This window comes from Schistocerca nitens, chromosome 2, assembly GCF_023898315.1.
Source record: "Schistocerca nitens isolate TAMUIC-IGC-003100 chromosome 2, iqSchNite1.1, whole genome shotgun sequence".
Classification (NCBI taxonomy): domain Eukaryota; kingdom Metazoa; phylum Arthropoda; class Insecta; order Orthoptera; family Acrididae; genus Schistocerca; species Schistocerca nitens.
Window position 1 is genome coordinate 458,491,005 of NC_064615.1, and position 20,926 is coordinate 458,511,930.

The following is a 20,926-nucleotide window of genomic DNA, read 5'->3' on the forward strand; positions in this document are numbered from 1 at the left end:
AAACAGAAAGTGACAGAGAAATGCTTCAGAAAAGAGCGTGCTTAAGTGACACATTTGACCGGAAAGAAACCGATTTGCAACCATTAAGCCATTACTTTGATGACTTGAGTTCAGGACACAAATGTCAGCTAGATACTGACCCAAGCATTCTTTCATTTTTTGTGATATTTATGTCTGAAGAACTGTTGCAATTTATTGCAGATGAAACAAATCGTTTTCACATTTACACCATACAAAATACTACAGAATCAATTAATTCTTGACTGTCAAAGTGGAAAGACACAGGATTTGAGGAAATTTATTACTTTGTTGCTATTTGCCTGCTAATGGCCCAAGTTAAGAAGTTAAAATTAAGTGATTATTGCTCCAGAGACACACTTCTGAACATTCCTCCAGAGCTGAACACATCAGTTTTCAGTGAAATTATGTTCCGAGACTATTTTTGTCTACTTCTGAGAATGTTATACTTCAGTGATAACTCTGCGAGTACTGGAGGTGAAGTCTATTTAAAATTAGGACGATTGTTGACAAGATTCTTAAGAGGTTTCGTAATTCATTTAGTCCACATCAAAGCTTTATTTAGATGAAAGTCTCTTACTGTTCAAAGGACTATTATCTTTCAAGCAATTTATTCCAACCAAGCGAAGTAGATTTGTACTGTGCGACTGTCAGAGTGGGTATAGTTTCGATTTTATTGTACATACAGGCGCAACAACAAAAACGGGATTCCACAATTTAGGGAAAAGTGGCGATTTAGTGGCAACTCTTATGGGGTCATATTCTATATGTCGATAATTGGTACTCCAGTTGGATCTGTTTATCCGGCGTCACACCACGGAACAGCCGCATGTCGCACTGTTCGTAAGAATATGTGCAACATGCCAAAATTGCAGAAGATATTAAAACAAGGAGGAACTGAGTTTAAGTCCACTGACAAGATCCTTGCTACCAAGTGGTGTGATAAGACGAATGGTTAAAATAGAGAAGACGGACAGAAATACTGTCAAAAAAATAGAGACACCGCAATGTACTGTAGATTACAATTCGAGTATGTTTGCAGTTGACCATTGTGACATGTGACTGAGCTCAGTGGGATAAGTGCATAAAACTATGAAATATTTTTTTCACATTCTGGATTTGTGCATTTCTACATTTGTGCTCTCCAACAGTCAGTAACAGGGCGAAAAAAGGCACTCGCAGAGTTTTACCTTTCTCTCGTAAGGGAGATTGTAGAAAAATATGCTATAGAATGAAAAAAAGCTGGTAGGGGAAGGTGCTACGATGACGAGAATCCTCTGTGATTCACAGGGAGACATTTTCCGGCTGTTATTGTGAGTGAAATTCGCAGATGTGTCATTTGCTCGAAACAGGAAGTGCGCCGGGAAACTAAATACCAGTGCAAATACAAAGAAGCATTACTAATGATTGAGAACTAAATCAGAGAAAATTTATTGATGCTTCTGAATTTGGGGGGGGGGGGGGGGGGAAAGAAAATGTAAATCTATTTTTGACTTCGCCAGTGCCGGTCTAGAGCCCGGATGGAAAAGAAGGATGGAAAATATATGCAACAGGTGTGAAATTATTCAAACAATGCCTGGATTCTTCACATGTAGAAGTTTACTTGCAAATGAATGGACTCGGTGATCAAGATGGCGCAATATCTGTGCTGTGGCAAATGTAATTATGCTGCGTACATTGCACCAATGTAACAAAACCTATATATTAATCTATGTATGATACATTTATATTATTAACATGTAACATGGACAGGTATATTCTTTTATCCTTAGTAGTACAAATGTAGATCACATTCGGTCCACTTGTATAAAACCTGTTTTCCATAACTGATTTCAAACACCTTTGATCAACGAGAAACAACATGCCAAAGTTAAAACTCTGTTCTCAGTTTTTTTTTTCCTTGCTGCTTTGCCTCTCTTGTTAGCCGTTATCAGAAATTAAACTCACTGTTCTGGAGAGGGTGAAGGGCTTAAAATTGGTTGTTTGAATGAGTCTGGCTTTGAAGCATTAATAGAAAACGATATTTGTAAAAGAAGTATCGAATATACCCTGCTTTCATCTTTTCATAAATATCAACATCTTTTCGACTAATTTGTAGAATATTGGAAAATAGTAAGGGTACAAAAATTTTTATTCCATATCATTGTGCTGTCAACATACTGCACTCCAAATTTCATTTTCATCATGAGTTCACTCTACTACATATGCAAATCTGAAGTTTACATTGTTTTTGGCCCTGATTTTTGTGCCTGATTTCTGTTCCAATTATACAGCTTGGAATGTTTTATAGAGCATAGTTTTTCAGCAAAATCAGAATGAAAATACCTCAATTTTGATGTTATTACAAAATCTTCAATTTTGCAATTAATTCATTCAGTACTGGAAAGTGCTACGGAAATGAAACTTTATATTTAAGGGAATTGTGTTGTTAGGTTACTATATGCCATGTTTCAAGTTCGTCATGGTATTAGCACAGGAGATGCAAGAAGCCAAACTTTGAAATTTTTTCGGGCGCCTATTTTTTTGGCCGATTTTACTTACAGTTTTCTGGCTCAATATGGCTCATAAATTTTTCATTTTTATTCTTAAGAGAACGCAAGGAGTTGTACAAGATGGCTACATTTGATTTCTTTTCAAAAACTGCAGCCCAAGATATTACAGCTCAAAGTCGCCAAAAATTGATGCTGGCTTTGCGTGAGTCATAATCAGCCCAGAAGTATTCAGCATAAGGCAGGTTGGGCAGCACAGGCCGCTCTGGTCCTGGCGGCAGCTCCAAGGGACAGGCATGCAGCGCAGGCAGCCAGATTACGCCTCAGTACACCAAGCAGATGGTGCGCCTCCAGCAGTCAAAGGGTTAAACATAAGATACCTCTACAGACCTAAGTACAATATATGAATAATTAAAAAAGTGGAGATTAACAGCAAGCCCAATGAAGACTGAAGTTAGCTGCTTTCATCTTAACAATAGAATGGCCAATGTAAAGCTACACATTGCACTCAACAGTCAAAGCTAAGATAGTACAATAGCAAGAAACACAAACTGAGGGGCACCTCATTGGGTGCAAAAGCTACAACACCACAATGTTTTTCCTTAGGACTCATCTGTTCTGTTGCTGAATACTGAGCTCCAGTGTAACTTAATCATTCACATGTGAGAAAAATCGATGTTCAGCTAAATGCAGCAATGAGGACAATAATAGCCTGCATCAGATCTACCCCTCTTAACTGATTACCCTCTCTAAATGACACTGTGCCATAAGATCTTAAAAGGCAGAATGCTTTTCTCACAGAATTAAAATTCTCCAGTCTGCACTTAGAATGAGCCAACTAAAACACAGGCAGTCACCTATCATACTAGCAGATTTTCTGCAGTTGATTTCAATATGAGCATAAAGTGGTCACAAATGTGGAATAATATTGTCCATGAGGAATATCAGACCCTCGTAAGACCTGGAACAATACCATCTGGCATGTAATTACCATGTTGTGCTTTGAAGCCAATTAACAGGATCGCTTTGATCACTCCGAGACGCCTGGACACTTCCCTTGTTGAGAGACCTTCCTGGCACACAGTAACAATGCGGACACGATCAAACCACTGTATTGACTGTCTAGGCATGATTGAACTACAGACAACACGAGCCGTGTATCTCCTTCTTGGTGGAATGACTGGAACTGATTGGCTGTTGGACCCCCTCCATCTAATAGGCACTGTTCATGCATGGCTGTTTACATCTTTACGCAGGTTAGTGACATCTCTGAACAGTGAAGGGGACTGTGTCTGTGATACAATATCCACAGCCAACGTCTATCTTCAGGAGTTCCGGGAACTGGGGTGATGCAAAACGTTTTTGGATGCGTGTAGTTTAATAATTGTCACCCTGCATCTCTTCTCTATGCATGTTGATGTGAACAGTAGTGCTGCGACTGTAATTGATTTGGTTATTGTGTTATTCTGATGGTCTCTGTTCACAATGAGACATACGAGTACATGTACAAGATGCAACTATGAATCATATAAGTCATCTTAAGTCCATATTCCCAACCAGAATCCAGTCCAAGCAATGTCAGACTTCCATCTATTACAAATAAATAGCATTGGTAGTGTGCGTAGGTCACCTTTTCAAAAAGTGGGAATGACTCTAGACCTGTGATGCAAGCACATCAGACCTTGAATAATTTTGTAATTATGCAAGAGAGAGGGTTTTTCAAGCATGGAATACTTACAACAACACACAAATTATGCAGGTTTATCAGGAGCTAACAAGAGCTATATTACAGGTAGTGGAAGTTACCAAATAAGCAGCAACCAGTCGCAAAATCATGTTTTCTTTATTTACTTTTGCAAATCGATTTCAACTGATTAACAGTCAACATTGGTGCTACAAATACAAGAATAAAAATAAAAATAATTAATAACAGTGACCAAATGAATAAATGTACATAAAGCAAAGTAAAACCAATCAAATGTATATAGACACATTAAACCATTTAAAATGCACATACAAATTTACCTTTCAACGAATATGTGCCCTGAGTAGTAACACTGTCTTAAGCAGAGGTCAAACATAAAGTGATACATCGAGAATTGACTATGACAAGAAACCATAAGGGGGCGTTGCAAAGCAAACCTGCCCTCTATGCAAAAAGATACAGCTAAAATAAAAATGAGAAGAAAATGACATACAAAGTGAGGTAAAATATAATGATAAAATACTGAAATATTTACAAAAATGGATATATTGACAAAGATTTTGTCAACCACATAGTACAGTTATATACGCCAAAAGCGATTGTACAAATTAGTAAAAAAGGAACAAACATAGGTGAGAAGCACACTAAGGAAAAAATTTTAAAAAACTTTTTTTTAAAAAATTAAAATTATTTATCATATTATCGAAGAGCAAAAGTTAATCATAATGCCAAAACGTAAATTGGTGTTGGCATCCATCTAGTGTACAGTTAATGATATTCAGGAAGATTGGATTTTTTTTCGGCAGATGGCACCACATTGCTGAATGCACATGTAAAGTAAACTAAGTTGAGATAAGAAAATTACGGACACGAACGTAACAAACATATTAAAGAAACAAGACCAAATGCAGAAATAAAGTGCTAGCACACTTCATACATGGGAAAATTAACACAGGCTCGATAGGACGAATTGAGAACTCGTAGGGGCTCTTATGGTGTGCTCGTATATCATGAGACGTAAATCCACACCATATGTCTGTTGGTGCAGCCGACAAAGACGGCAAATGCCCAATAAAAGGGCATCAATGCAAACTTAGTCACAATAACATAATTCATATCACCAATCTATTTATTCCGCCCCCCCCCCCCCCTTTCGCTCTTCCCTCCTCCACCCCCGCCTCTCATTTTTCCTTGTCCTATCATTTCCATTCCTATCAAGCAAATGCTTGGCGAAGAGCTCCCAAAAATGAACTCCCCTCACTTTCACCTGCTCACTGAGAAGGCACACGCTAACTGATCTATGATGACAAAGATCTCCATATCCTCTAGCAAATCAAGATAATTTCCCTTTTCTGCTCTATGTATTAACCTCACATGCGTCCCAATTCAAGGAAGTTCATGTCCACTATTTATAATGTGGGCTGCAAAATTCAACCTATCAGCCGCGTCCTTTCTGTCAACGGCAACGTGTTCAGCAAATCTAGTTTCAATTTTTCATCCAGTCTGACCTACGTAACATGCTTTACAGCTTGGACAAAGTATTTTGTAAACCCCTGACTGGTGTAAAACTTTTACTTTATCTACGCCATGATCTAAAATTTGTCCCAAATTATTCTTAGTTGAAAAAGAAATCTTAACCTTGAGTTTCCTAAAAATAGCTGCAATTTTAAGACTAACTGCCCCGTAGTATGGTAAAGAAATATATTTCATTGCTTCATTTTTCCCTACAATTACTTCATTTGCTCCCATGTCTTTATATTTATTGGCAAATTTTTCATAAATTTTTTGAACAAAGGGTAGCACATAATCATTAGATTTAGCTATGGAATAAATAATATCTAACTCAGTTTTACGATCTTCAGAAAGTGGGGTACAGAAAACACAATTAAATGCATATCTGAAAAACGCCATTTTATGCTGACTAGGGTGGGCTGAATGATAGTTTATGATTCAGTCAGTATATGTCTTTTTTCAAAATATGCCAAAATGAAGCCTTCCCTCACTATTTCTTATGTATAGATCCAAAAAACTAATAACCCCATTCGTTTCAAGTTCATATGTGAACTTTATTTTAGCATGTAAAGCGTTAAATGAGGATACAATTTCATTAACGTCCCAAACTAAGACAGTCTTTTTGCACATAAATTTCGTCGTTGAACCGGAAAAAGTTGTATTTGAGCATAATATATACATTTAATTGGTTTTACATTGCTTTATGTACATTTTTTCATTTGGTCACTGTTATTAATTATTTTTATTTTTATTTTTATTCTTGCATTTGTAGCACCAATGATGGCTGTTAATCAGTTGAAATCGATTTGCAAAAGTAAATAAAGAAAACATGATTTTGCGACTGGTTGCTGTTTATTTGGTAATTTTATGGTTTATGGTTGCTGCACAACTTGGGAACCACATGGAGTCCACCATTCGGTAGTGGAATTGTTAACAATTGTAGCAGGAATGTCTCCCATGTCCCCATTCTCTTCTCTGCCATTTAATGAAAAACATAAGTAATGGGATACTGACCACCAACAATTACAGTTATATTTTTTTGATGTTGATAATTCCTGTCATGGAAAGAAAAAAGGTCATGATCTTGTCAGGACATCCCAAACTACATCATCTAGTACAAAAACTGGTGTTAATGAAGCCATCAGAATTTTAGTTTTCTCTGTTGTAAGAACTTTTTTCAGTGAAGAGTCACATTATAACTCCAGATTAGAATTTTAATGACAAGAAAAGAGCCCTAATCAATCACATGCAGACTGGACTACCAAACTACAGATATTACATAGGAATTGCAATGTTTGTGCAGGCAGAATTATGTTAACACTTTAATCAGTGTAATTATCATGTGTCTTTCGGAAGACACGAGCCATGCACTGAGGAAATCTGATCCATCCCTAATGGAAGTTATGTGAATAGCTCAAACCTATGAAACTGCTCATGCAGCACAGACTTTCTTTGTGATGGAAAAAGATGTCATGGCAGTCAGCTCCCCACCACCATTCACGTGGTGGAGGGCTCCCCCCCCCCCCCCCCTCATCTGCCCCACGGCTTTGAGGTCAGCTGTAAAGAAATGTACCAGTGGGAATGGGTGCCACATCAGCATCACAGCTGTTACCCTGCTATAAACTTTGTTTCATTCGTCACACACCAACGTCTGCCCCCATCAGCGTGAACCATCCATCTGTATACAGCAAAGAAGTACACTTGCAAAATATATGTTGTAGCTCTTCCAATGCAGGCATATCCCATCCTATGGAACTATAACAAATAAATGATAAATCTGCAGAATCACAGATTTCTCAGCACACAACCCAACAAACATACTTAGATGAATTCACAGTCAAACTTCCGGACATAAGTGATTCTGTAGCCTTGCTATACAAATTTGCTTCCTTAAGCTTAGGGGTGCTGCCCTTGCAGGCATCCAAGGTGAACTTGTGGAACTACTGAAACCATCAAGTGCCATTGGTAAAAGTACTTCCAGTTTTACTTACTTGCAACAAAGTCACTCACCAAGTAAATATTTTTGTGATAGCTGACCCCATTTTTTGGGAAAGATGCTTTTCATGCTTCTGGATTTATGACTCATGAAATAGCAGAAGGACTAAAATGCAACTTGTGCAAATGTTCTTTCAGGTAGCTGCCAGTGACAGGCTTTGGTTCCAGTATCTTGGCCAACAGACGATTAACAGGTGGAAGGTCATCTTGCAGTCACCACCTGCAAGGAAATGATGTCTGACATTGCACCTAATGTGTTCTGTGATCTTCTGGTAAGTTGCAGCCCCATTATGACAGAAGACTGCAACCTGTTGGAGTGGTTTCATGACTGCCCATCACTGTACCCTCTTGGACATTTTGCACTGCATGTTGCTGAGAAGGATTCTTCTTTCCAGGTGGGCATCCTTGCATACCCTGAAGAGCCATGACCCCCTCCAATTCAGGTCCATGGGAAGACCTCCACCCATAAATGGTCTGCGATATATCTCATTGCTTCTGCCTGTGGACTTCTATGCCATCGCTGAAATCACATTTGCCTCTGCCATTCTGGTCAGCAGCTGCCAGTTTCTCTACCCCTGGTGGATCCTCTATGCACAAGGTAACTTGTGCAACTCTCTTTGTGCATCATCCTGCCCTTGGTTTTCACAGCAATGCTCATAGATATCGATCCTACACAATTGTGGTCACTGCTGAGGGTGAGGAGGGGGGGGGGGGGTAGTGTAGTGTAGAGTAGTGGTGCCACCTGATGTTACCATGAAAAGCGAGAAGCTGGTGCAACATTATTATCAATCCCTCTTGCATCACTATTCTGATGGCACTGGACTTCAGGTGTGTCCTCTGATGAGATCACGCCACACACTGGCATAAAAGCAGGTGCAGGGCCAGTATGTGTCTCTTCTGTGTGTGTATTCATGCAAGCACTGGAGAGTTGTATCCCAAGTGTGCATGGTTTGGCTACATTGTTATTCTGGTGGCTCTATTTGTAACAGACAGGTCTCTGATACATCTTGGATTGGACTTTGCTTGAGAATATGGACTGTTCCTAGTAGCATCCGGTACATGTATCTTTTGTTGGGAATAAGCTATAGTAGTAGTAGTAGTAGTAGTAGTAGTAGTAGCAGCAGCAGTGTGTGTGTGTGTGTGTGTGTGTGTGTGTGTGTGTGTGTGTGTGTAGGCTGTCTTCTACAAAACATGGAATTATTGTAAGTATTTGCTATATTAAGATATCCATGAATGCAGGAGAGACTACTTTCAGTGCAGTGAATTATTGCATCTGTTGGTCCATACCTGCTTACTTTATGTTAACCACAGAAGTTAGAAACAGACAGCTACTCTTTAATGCATACAATGTATAGCATTAATCCAGTGGAGCTAATCCTGCCAATGCAGACATTCTACAAGTTCGAAATGTTTACAATTATGATGCCGATGTTATTTGATTTCAAACAAATTGTAAGGCATTTCAATTTTCTCTGCATGTAATGTATTTCTACTGGGTGCAGGGACTGCACTTTGCATTTAATGGTTCATGAAAGGTAAATAGCGATTTCTCTAACTTTTTAAAATGACGCAAGAAAAATGTGTTTAATTTATTTTACATGATATGGTCAAGAAGTGTTGTGCAGAAATTGAACAAACAAAGCCACAATATTTGCCTATGCAGAAACAACAGTGACGTAATGACATAACTTCCATAACAAATATAAAAATTAGTAATGTTAAACTGTAGTTTCATTATAATCATGCACACATATCAAAAGATGTATTAAATCCCTTTTGGCCCAAACACAAGCCCTTCAGTTAAACAGGAATTATTCATATAAAATGGAATAAAAGAATACCTCTGGTAGCAGAACCTTCGTTGAGCCAGCACAAGCCAGCCTTGTCTCTAGTCGATAATTATTGACACCATTTTGATGATCTTGATAGAACTGTACTGTCATCACAACTTGCCAAAGTGGTCTTTCCAAATAGTTGAAGACAGTGATTCCTAATCGCAGGCACTGTCCTGTATGACAACTCACTTCCTCTTGGGACTTCACTGGCTGTTGATTTATAGTTATTTCTGTAAATATATAATACAATAGAATCTTTGTGGAATAGTAAGTCCAACATTAAGTGGATTACAGAAATCAAGGAAGATATGGATGAACTACAAATTACACTGGAAGACCTAAGAAACAAAACTGACAAAATCAGGAAATTCACAGACAAACAAACCAGACAGCAAATGAGAATCAACAAACAGACAATAGGAAGGGTGATTTACAGAATGAAGAAGTACTGGGCTAACACAAAACTGAAAAATTCTTTGTACAACGTTAGGTAAAAAAATATTTAGAATCTTTAAACACTAATTTTGTTTCTGTTACTAATTATTATTTTAATATTTGAGAGCTGTAAGTAATGATTTGCTTTTCAAAATATTTTTTTGGTTACTGTCTTTTAATGATGATAGTATTCCTCTCTGCCTTTATGAATATCTGTATAAAGGCATTTGATTTTACAGCAAGTGTAAATGCAGAATATCACTTTTTTTGTAATATTATCATATACAAGAGTCTCATATGATGTGAAAAATATTATCCAACTTTAAAAATTTACTGACAAGTACATTTAAATTGATAAATAAACTGAGTACCTACCCCACTGCAGTGGTGACATGCGAACAAGGTCAAGCATTTCAGGGGTGAGGGTTATACCACTCAGAGAGATACGACCCTTTGTGTCTGAAGCTGGCATCCGCCATCGCAAGTCCACAAAAGAAGCAATGTGATCATTACACACTGCGTCGAGCTCCTGTTGTTCTTCTGCAGTTAGTTTCTCTATCTGATACAGCTGTCAATAAATAAATTAAATTATACAATTGTATAGTGTATACATCGTACAAACCTGAGTTACTAAGTTAGCTTCATTCTAGCAGTAGTGACACGAAACAGTAATAGTGAGAGTCCACTTTACAGCAAAAAAAGTTTATTCTTTATGAATTTTGTCCACAATGGGATGGAAGTGCAGGTGCTGAACAACAGGAGGTACAGTAGTGTGATCACTGAGGCATAAAGAATATTCTCTTGGGGGGGTGGGGGAAAAAAAGGAGAGACCGGAAGTTAAAATACGGTGTTTCCATCAACTGAGCTACCAATGCTATTATTTAGTAGGAGTCTAACAGCAAACAAAGATATAATCATATTTCTTTTATGGCATAATTATTCTCATGAAATAATATGTAAAATAAGTGAAAGGAAACCACTCACCTATAGTGGATCACTGCTTACAGTACAGTAACACACGACAGAAAACAATGTATGCTGTTTTTTGAGGCATGTTACTATGCTCCAAGCATCAATCCACTATAAATGAGTGGTTGCCTTTCACTTATTTTACATACTGCTTCATACAGGAATTTCCATTATTATTATTATCATCATCATCATCATCATCATCATCATCATCATCATCATCATGGAATGATGTACAAAAGTGGTGGAAACTAAAATCAGTTTATGGAACAAGGCTCAATGTATGGTCCCCTCACATCAGCGCAGTGCACATTCTGCTGGATCATTTAGTTATATATGCTCCAGTGGTAAGAAATAAGGTAACCTATTTCACAAAAGAACAAATTAATTACAAGAAAGGACTGAAGTTGTGAACAAGTCCACAGTGAAAATTTACAAGTACTACTAGAGCCTTCAGTGCTATCATTTCATTGATTCACACATTGAAATTAGATGAAGAGTTACAATAGCACCATCCAGAATTAATTCGCAATACCTCCTTAGTATCTGTAATGTTTGATAGTGACACTACAGTTTTCAGCAGTCTTTCCAGTAGTTGCAGTGGCAACAGTCTGGATGATTGATATGGCCTTGTAACATCAACCAAAACAGCCTTAATGTGCTCGTACGGAAAACAGCTGAAAGGAAGGGCAAACTATAGCCTCCCATTTGAATCTCTGGACTCAGGCAACTCAGGAATATGTTGTCACCAGGAGAAACAAAACTGGCATTCTATGAATCAAAGTGTGGAATGTTAGAACCCTTAATCACACAGGTAGGTTAGAAAATTTAAAATGGGAAATGAATAGGGTGAAGTTAGATGTCATAGGGATTGGTGAAGTTTGGTGGGAGTAGGAACAGGACTTCTGGTCAAGTGGATATAAAGCTATAGATACAAAATCAAAAAAGGAAAAATCAAACATTGGAAAATCGAGGATGGAATGTAACAGTATTAAGAAAAGGATAATTGCTGCTCACCATATAGTGGAGATGCTGAGTCACAGATAAGCGCAACAAAAAAGAAACTGTCACAAAATGAGCTTTTGGCCAACAAGGCCTTTGTCAAGAAAGGACAATATGCACATACACACACACACACACACACACACACACACACACACACACAAAATGTAATGCAAGGGTAATGAACAAGAAAATAGAAATGCAGGTAAGCTGTTATGACGAGTATAGTGAATGTATAATTGTAGCCAAGACAGCCAGAAAGGTCAACACCCACCACATTAGTAGAAGTTTATATGCCAACTAACACCAAAGACAATGAAGAGATTGAACAAATGTATGATGTTGGAAAATAAATTATTCAGATAGTTACAGGAGATGAAAATTTAATTGTGATGGGAAACTAAAATTCAATAGTAGGGAAGGAAATGGAAGGAAAATTGTAGGTGAATATGAAATGTGGGAAAGGAAAGAAAGAGGAAGCTAAATGCTAGAGTATTGCACAGAACATAATTTAATCATTGCTAACACTTGGTTTAAGTGTCATGAAAGAAGGTTGTATACACAGAGACACCAGAAGGTTTTTAGATTGATTATATAATGGTAAAACAGAGATTTTGGAACCAGATCTTATATTTTAAGACATTTCTGTAGGCAGATGAGGACTCTCAACACAATTTATTGGTTATGAACTGTAGATTAAAACCGAAGAAATTGCAAAAAAGGTATGAAATTAAGGAGATGGGACCTGGATAAGCTGAAAGGAAAGGTTGTTGAGTGTATCAGAGAACATTAGGCAACGACTAACTAGAACAGGGGAAAGGAATACAGTAGAAAATCAATTGGTAGCTTTGAGTTATGAAATAGTGAAAGCAGCAGGGGATCAAATAGGTAAAAAGACAACACCTAGCAGAAATCCTTGGATATAACAGGAGATGCTGAATTTAATTGATGAAAGGAGAAAACATAAAACTGCAGCAAATCAACCAGGTGAAAGAGAATAGAATCAAAAAATGAGATTGACAGAAAGTGCAAAAGAACTAAGCAGGAATGGCTGGAGGACAAATGTAATGTTTTAGAAGCATTTTTCACTAGGGGAAAGACTGATGCTGCGTACAGGAAAATTGAAAGGCCTTTGAAAAAAATAAAAGCAGCAGTGTGGACATCAAGAGCTCAGAAGGAAAACCAGTCCTAAGCAAAAAAGGCAAAGGTGGAAGGAGTACATACAGAGTCCATAAAAGGGTGATGAACTTGAAGGCAATATTATACAAATGGAACAGCACATACACAAAGGTGAGATGGGAGGTACGATAAGCAAGAAAAGCACTGAAAGACCTCAGTGGAAACAAGGCTGCATGAGAAGATGACATTTTGGCACAACTACAGGCAGCCTTTGGAGAGCCAGCCATGACAAAACTATTCCATATAGTATGCAAGATGTATGAGACGCGCGAAATACCCACAGACTTCAAGAAGAATGTGATAATTCCAACTCCAAAGAAAGCAGCTGCTGAAAGTGTGATATCAAACTATCAGTTTAATAAGTGAATGTTGCAAAATACTAACAAGAATTCTTTACAGAAGAATGGAAAAATTGGTAAAAACCTACCTAGGGGAGATCAGCCTAAATTCCAGAGAAATGAAGAAACACCCAAGGGAATTCTGACCTTATGATTTCTCCTAGAAGATAAGTTAAGGAAAGGCGGACCTATGTTCATAGCATTTTTAGACTTAGAGAAAGCATTTGACAATGTTGTCTGGAATACTCTCTTTGAAATTGTGAAGGAAGTAAGGGTAAAATACAGGGGTCAAAATGCTATTTACAACTTGTACAGAAGCCAGTTTGCAGTTATAAGAATGAAGGGGCATGAAAGCGAGCAGTGGTTGAGAAGGGATTGAGACAGGGTTACAGCCAATCCCTGATGTTATTCATCCATACATTGGGATTTGGAGTAGGTCATAAAGTTCAGGGAGAAGAAATAAAAATGTTGAGGTTTGCTGATGACATTGCTGATGACCTGGAATAGCAATTGAATGGTATGTGCAGTGTCTTGAAAGGAGGATATAAGGTGAACATTAACAAGAGCAAAACAAGAATAATGGGATGTAGTTGTATTAAATCAGATGATGATGAGGAAATCAGATTAGGGAATGAGACACAAAGTAGTTGACGAGATTTTTTTTGTTTGGGCAGCAAAGTAACTGACGATGGCTGAAGCAGACGGATATAAAAATGGCAAGAAAATAATTTCTGAAGAAGTTAAATTTGGTAACATTGAATGTAAATCTACACGTTAGGAAGTCTTTCTGGAAGTATTTGTCTGGAGCGTAACTGTGTGCGGAAGTGAAACATGGACAATAAGTAGTTTGGACAAGAAGACAATAGCTTTTGAAATGTGGTGCTACAGAAGAATGGTTAGATTATGTAACTAATGAGGAAGTATTGAATAGAAATGGGGAGAAAAGGAATTTGTGGCACAACCTGACTAGAAGAAGGTATCAGTTGGAAGAACATATTCTGACATATGAAGGGATCACCAATTTAGTACTGGAGAGAAGTGTGAGGCGTAAAAATTGAACACGGAGACCAAGAGATGAATACAAAACAAGCAGATTAAGAAGGATGTAAGTTGCAGTAGTTATTTGGAGATGAAGAGGCTTGCACAGGATTGAGTAGCATTGAGAACTGCCTCAAACCAGTTTTCGTACTGAAGACAACAACAAATATAATAATTTCCATAGAGAATTTCTGTTGTCTGTATGAATGCAGACACCACCTACATACTGACCAAGCAGGCTGTATTTCATTGGTAGTTGGAAAAGGGTAGCAATGATGTTCTTAGGATAATGAGGTTAATTAAATTGTTTATGCCTTACTGTCTCATGAAATATCAATATCATGAGCAGGGAACCACAACATTAAGTTGAGGGAATAGACCTCAGAAGCACAGCATCTTTAAAAATCTTTCAACAAATAATGATGTATCTAAACCTACTGATTAAAATCTCTCATCAAACACATATCCCGTTCAATACAGCATCCATTTATGAGAACTTACATTTATCTAATTGCATATATTTAACACTGATCAACTTTTGAAATGTTATTAGTCCCCACAAGTTTCTTACAAAATACACAGAGTAGGTAAGCCATGGAAAATATGATATATTAGAAACACATAACAGCTGATTATCAAACAATGGAAACTACAGGTTGGAATACCAACAATATTAGGAAAAGGATAGATTGCTACTTACCATAAAGATTACCCGATGAGCTGTGGACAGGCACAATGAAAAGATTGTTACACATTATAGCTTTCAGCCAAAGCCCTCTTCAGGAAAGAAAACACACACACATTCACACAAGCAAGGACACCTTATACAAACGTGACTGCTACTACCAGCAGCTTCAGCCAGAATGCAAATGTTACATGAAACGCATTCAAGAGTGAGGAGAGTGGGGCAGGAAAGAGGGAGGGATAGCAGGTATAAGGGGGAGGGTTGGGGGGGGGGGAGAAGAGTGCTGTCTGGCAGGGAATGCAGAGGCTATATTGCGGCCTGATAGGACCACCAGACAAACAAATCCTCGGCACAGCCGTAGGCACCCAAATAGCACCCTCCTATGCAAACGTGTTCGTGCGAAGTCTAAAGGAAACCTTCCTAGTCTCCCAAAACTCTAGAATTCTCGCCTCGTTCACATCTTCATGATCTGGACTCAGGGCCAAGACATTCTATCCTCATTCCTTCACAATCTCAGCACTGTCTTCTCATCCACTTCACCTGGTCATCCTCAACCCAGCATATCATCTTCCTGAAATTTGACCTCATCCTCTCTGATGCCTCCATACACACATCTGTCCACATTAAACCTGCCAACAGTACCTACATTTTAACAGCCAACCCTTCCACACCACAAAATACATACCATACAGCCTGGCCAACCAGGGAAGGCATCTCTACAATGACACGAACTCCCTTTCCCACTACGCTGAAAGTGTCACCAAAGCCTTCACAGACAGGTACAGTCCCCCAGAACTAGTCCACAAATAGATTTCCCCACACACCCCACAATCCTCCAGCCACCCCCACAAGCCAATTACAAAAGAGTGCACCATTCGGCATCCTTAAAATCTAAGTATTCCAGTGGGTATGATAACATATCAACAAAGTTAATCAAAGAGTGCTCATGCGAGTTAGTTCTATCTTAAGTTATTTGTGTAATCAATCTCTTATCAGCAGAACATTTCCAGACTGGCTAAAATATGCTGAAGTTAAGCCTCTTTACAAGGAGGAGGATAAAGAGATACCATCAAACTATTGACCAATTTCACTTTTGCCAGCTTTCTCAAAAATATTTGAAAAGGTTGTGTTCAAGTGTCTCCTTAACCATTTGATTGCAAATAATATATTGTCCAAGTCCCAGTTAGGATTTCTTAAGGGTTCTGATACAGAGAAAGCTATTTACACTTAAGTGAGAATGTACCTAATTCATTTGATAATAAATTACAGGCTACTGGCATTTTCTGTGACCTGTAAAAAGCCTTTGACTGTGTGAACCACAGCACTCTCTTTAGTAAATTAGAGTATTATGCACCATCAGTGCTGCAAAATGGTTTGAGTCTTATCTATCTAACAGGAAACAGAGGGTGTCATTGCAAAATACCTGTGCAGTAAGCAGTCAGTCTTCATCAGACTGGGAATTAATTACATGTGGTGTTCCTCAAGGTTCCATCTTGGATAAATTGCTTTTTCTTGTGTACGTTAATGACCTTTCATCTGTTACTTTGCCAGATGCTAAGTTTGTTTTGTTTGCAGATGATACAAACATTGCAAGTCACGTACAGATTTAGAAATAGCTGCTAATCAAATTTTCACTGACATTAATAAGTGGTTTAAAGCTAATTCATTGTCATTAAACTTTGAGAAGACCCACTATATGCAGTTCAGAACCTGTAAGAGATTTCCGTCCAGCACGAGTATAACATATGAAGACATGCAGATCGAAGAGGTTGACAGTGTTAAATTTCTGGGATTACAACTCGATAATAAATTCAGTTGGGAAGGGCATACCAAAGAATTGATTAACCACCTAAACAAGTCTGTATGTGCCGTGAGAATGATGTCAGATGTAGGAGATATAAATATAAAAACACTTGCATACTTTCATTCTATTATGTCATATGGGATCAGATTCTGGGGCAACTCATCAAACCGAACAAAAGGTTTTAGGGTGCAAAAGTGTGTGATAAGAATCATTTGTAGTATAAATTCAAGAACCTCTTGTAGAAACCTGTTCAAGGAACTTTGTATTCTAACCACTGCTTATCAGTATATTTATTCCTTAATGAAATTTGTTGCAAGTAATACATCTCTATCTCCAACCAATAGCTCAATACATAGCATCAATACTAGGAATAAGAACAATCTACATAAAGACCTAAAATCACTTACCCTGGTCCAAAAAGGGGGTCCAATATTCATGAACACACATTTTCAATAAACTGCCAGCAACCAATAAAAACTTGTTTTCAGATAAAGCATGGTTTAAACAGAGTTTGAAAGACAGCTTAAGTAGAAATATCTGTTAGATTTCAGTTTTGACAACACTTTATCACAACAGTCAAGATTAGGTATTTTCTGTATGATAAATTCATTAATAGTGCATAACAGTGTTTCATTCTGACAGTGTGCTAATTCTGTAAATATTAGCTATTCCAGTTTATTGCATTGTCTTAACAGATTTCGACTATCTCCTGACAAATGATCAGGGTAGTAATGTATTATATTCAAATGTTTTATGTTTTTATGTTATACTTTCTGACATGTTCCATGCCCACAAGAATCATCTCATTTTTTGGGTTTATGGAACAAAAAATTAATCTAATCCAATCTCCAGAACATCTGGGTCCATCCCTATGCCACTCCCGGTCTCTAGCCTCAAGGATCATTTCCCTGTGGAAGACCCACGTGCAAGATCTGTCCAGTTCACCCACCCAGGACTTCCATTCTTGTCACCGGCTTACCTTGCCCCATAAAATGCCGGGCCACTCGTGAAAGCAGCTATGTTGTATACCAGCACTGCTGCAACCGTTGCACAGCTTTTTTCATTGGTATGACTACCAACCAGCAGTCCACCTGGTTGAAGGGCCACTGACAAATTGTAGCCAAGAGCAAAGTGCACCACTCTGTGGCACAACATGCTGCTGAACATAATTTGCTTGATTTCAATGGCTACTTCACAACCTGGGCCTTCTGGATCCTCCTGTCTCCACCAGCTTTTTTGATTTCTGCAGATGGAGGTTATCCTTACAACACATTCTCCGCTCCCAGAATTATCCCAGCCTCAATCTAAAGTAACTTACTGTCCCTAAACCTTCCATTCAATAGTTTCTCCCCCCTCTTTCCTATCACTTCCTCCCTCTTTACATCCCCCACTCTCACTTTGTGCCACCCTCTGTCAATGCTGCCTCCCATCCTTTCCCTTCCCTGTTTCTCTCCTTTTCACTCTCCACTTCTTGCCCCACACCCCCACCTCCTGAGGCTGTGTCTGGCAGTCAGGCCAGGATCTAGTCCCTGCACGGCCTACCAGGCAGCACTCTTCTCTCCTCCCACATGTAATCTGCTATCCCACCCACTTCCATGCCCCACTCCATGTTGCTATTCACATGACAATTGCATTCCAGCTGGGGCTGCCGGTGGTAGTGGTCATGAATGCATTAAGTGTGCTTGCTTGTGTGGTGGGTATGCATTGTTTCCCCCCCCCCCCCCCCCCCCTGAAGAATGCTTTGGCTGAAAGCTATAATGTGTAACAGTCTTTTCATTGTGGATGTCTGCATATCAGTGGGTAATCTTTACAGTGAGTAGCAATCTATCCTTTTCCTAATATTGCCAGTAGCTGATTATGATACATAGGATGTATGATGTGTTAAAATCTGAATACTTGATCCCCTGTGACATGTCTCACGTTTTAAAATCATGCTTTTAGATGTTTCAGGTGTGTAATTAGCTCTTTACACTAAAAACCACATATATGTTTTCCTTTCTTGTGCATGCCTTTCTAGTTGAAGCCACTTGGGCAACTTGCATGTGAGATGGCTTACCTATAATTCTTATGAGTGCATGTACAGAGCAGTGTCCAGTTATGTTTTCCATGAATATTAGAGGAAAGAATGAAATCCCACACTGACACACAGTCTACCACTCTTGAGTAGCACTTAAGGAAACAACAAACTGACAGGCAGATGCTCATTAAAAATGTCATAAGCTCTCACTCCATGGACAGTACAGCCAAGCTTTGGAATTCACAAATGAAAAAAATACAATGTCAGAGACTTTACTGGTCTCATACAGGTACAATTTTATGTATATTGATGTAAGCAGCCAGTGAAAATTTGATGTTTTTTGTTCACAAAAGGGAGAATTTAATGTAGACTGGGGCAACAGTGAGAATTTTGGTTGAGGATGGAAGCATGCCAGAGTAATCCATGCAGTTGTGTGGACTGCTGTGGCAAGGTTATTTAGTGGTAACGCACCTGTCTAGTAAGCAGGAGTTCCAGGTATAATTCCCGGCCTTGGTCCAAATTTTGGAATTTAGTCCAGGACACTGGGATAACGCCTGGTGATCATTAATTTTAACTAAGCATCTCCACCATTAGGCAGGTAAATGCTGCTGATGAAATTTTTTTCATCCAGATTTGTTGCAGCAACCTACCAGCTAAATATCACTACACAATCACGCATTAAAAACGCCAGTTGTGGAGGTGAATAATATATAGTGTGCAGATGAAAAATGGTGACAGTTTAAAAACTAAAAGCATTTATTTTTGAAGTATGTATGAACTTTTATCAGTATGTCTAAGTAAGTCTACCATAGACAACTAACAGTGTTGAGAACTGATAGACCTACTCATTGAGGCACAACTTCATAAAAAGATGTTTTAATATCCTCATCAGGTTGGAGCAGCAAAATTATTACCTTATTTTATAATATACATATTTGTTGTTTTCTATTGTTGTGATCTATGAACTGATTTGCAAGTTTGCCTCTGTGGCAGATTATAGCAGTATATCCAATCAAGAGATACATAGTTTATTGTCCAACCATTCTTTTTTCATACCAAGAGGCATCTGGTGACCATTCAGTTATGTAAGAAGGGCTCTCAACTACAGTAGTGAATTTGAAGGGACTTAGCTAGCACTGATATTTTGAATGTAAAAATGGAATTTCAGCCAATTATATGTGGATTCTCCTATCCATAATTTAGCTCTCTGCCTGATTCCATTTTTGAGTCATCAGTCTTCAGATTAGTTTGCTGTGGCTCACCAACAATTCCTCTCCAGTGCTAACCTCTTATCTTGGCATAGCACTTGCAACCTATGTCCTCAGTTATTTGTGGGATGTATTCCAATCTCTGTTTTCCTCTACAGTATCTACCCTCTATAGTTCCCTCCAGTACCATGGAGGTTATTCCCTGATGTCTTAATACACATCCTATCACCCTGTTCCTCATTCTAATGGAAGTTATTCCCCGATGCCTTAACACACGTCCTATCACTATGTTGCTTCTTCTTGTTAGTGTTTCCCATATAGTCCTTTCCTCACCAATTCTCCTGAGAACTTCCTTATTTCTTACCTTATCAATCCACCTAATTTTCAATATTCTTCTGTTGCACCACATCTCAAATGCTTCAATTATCTTCTTTTCGGTTTTCCCACTGTCCATGTTTCACTATCATACAATGCTGTGCTTCAGATGTACATTCTCAAAAACTTCCTCAAACTGAGGACTATATTTGATGCTAGTAGACTTTCCTTGGCCAGGAATGACCTTTTGCCAGTGTTGGTTTGCTTTTTATGTTCTCCTTGCTTTTCTATCATGGGCTAATTTTTCTAACTAGGTAGCTGAATTCCTAAACTTCATCTGCTTTGTGATAACCAATCCTGATGTTAGTTTCTCCCTAGTCTC

The 20,926-nt window shown here is 38.4% G+C and overlaps 1 protein-coding gene across 4 annotated transcripts in view; it reads right to left on the minus strand.

The window, feature by feature from the left end:
- The window catches only part of LOC126236343 (protein brunelleschi), a 253,243-nt gene that overhangs the window by 1,726 nt on the left and 230,591 nt on the right, over positions 1-20,926 (minus strand). For all 4 annotated transcript variants that reach the window (XM_049945571.1, XM_049945572.1, XM_049945574.1 and 1 more), the window contains 2 exons: positions 10,365-10,557; positions 9,561-9,784 (listed from right to left, as the gene is read on the minus strand). In XM_049945571.1, the coding sequence (XP_049801528.1) occupies positions 9,561-9,784; positions 10,365-10,557 (417 nt within the window). The remainder of the gene's footprint in view (positions 1-9,560; positions 9,785-10,364; positions 10,558-20,926) is intronic.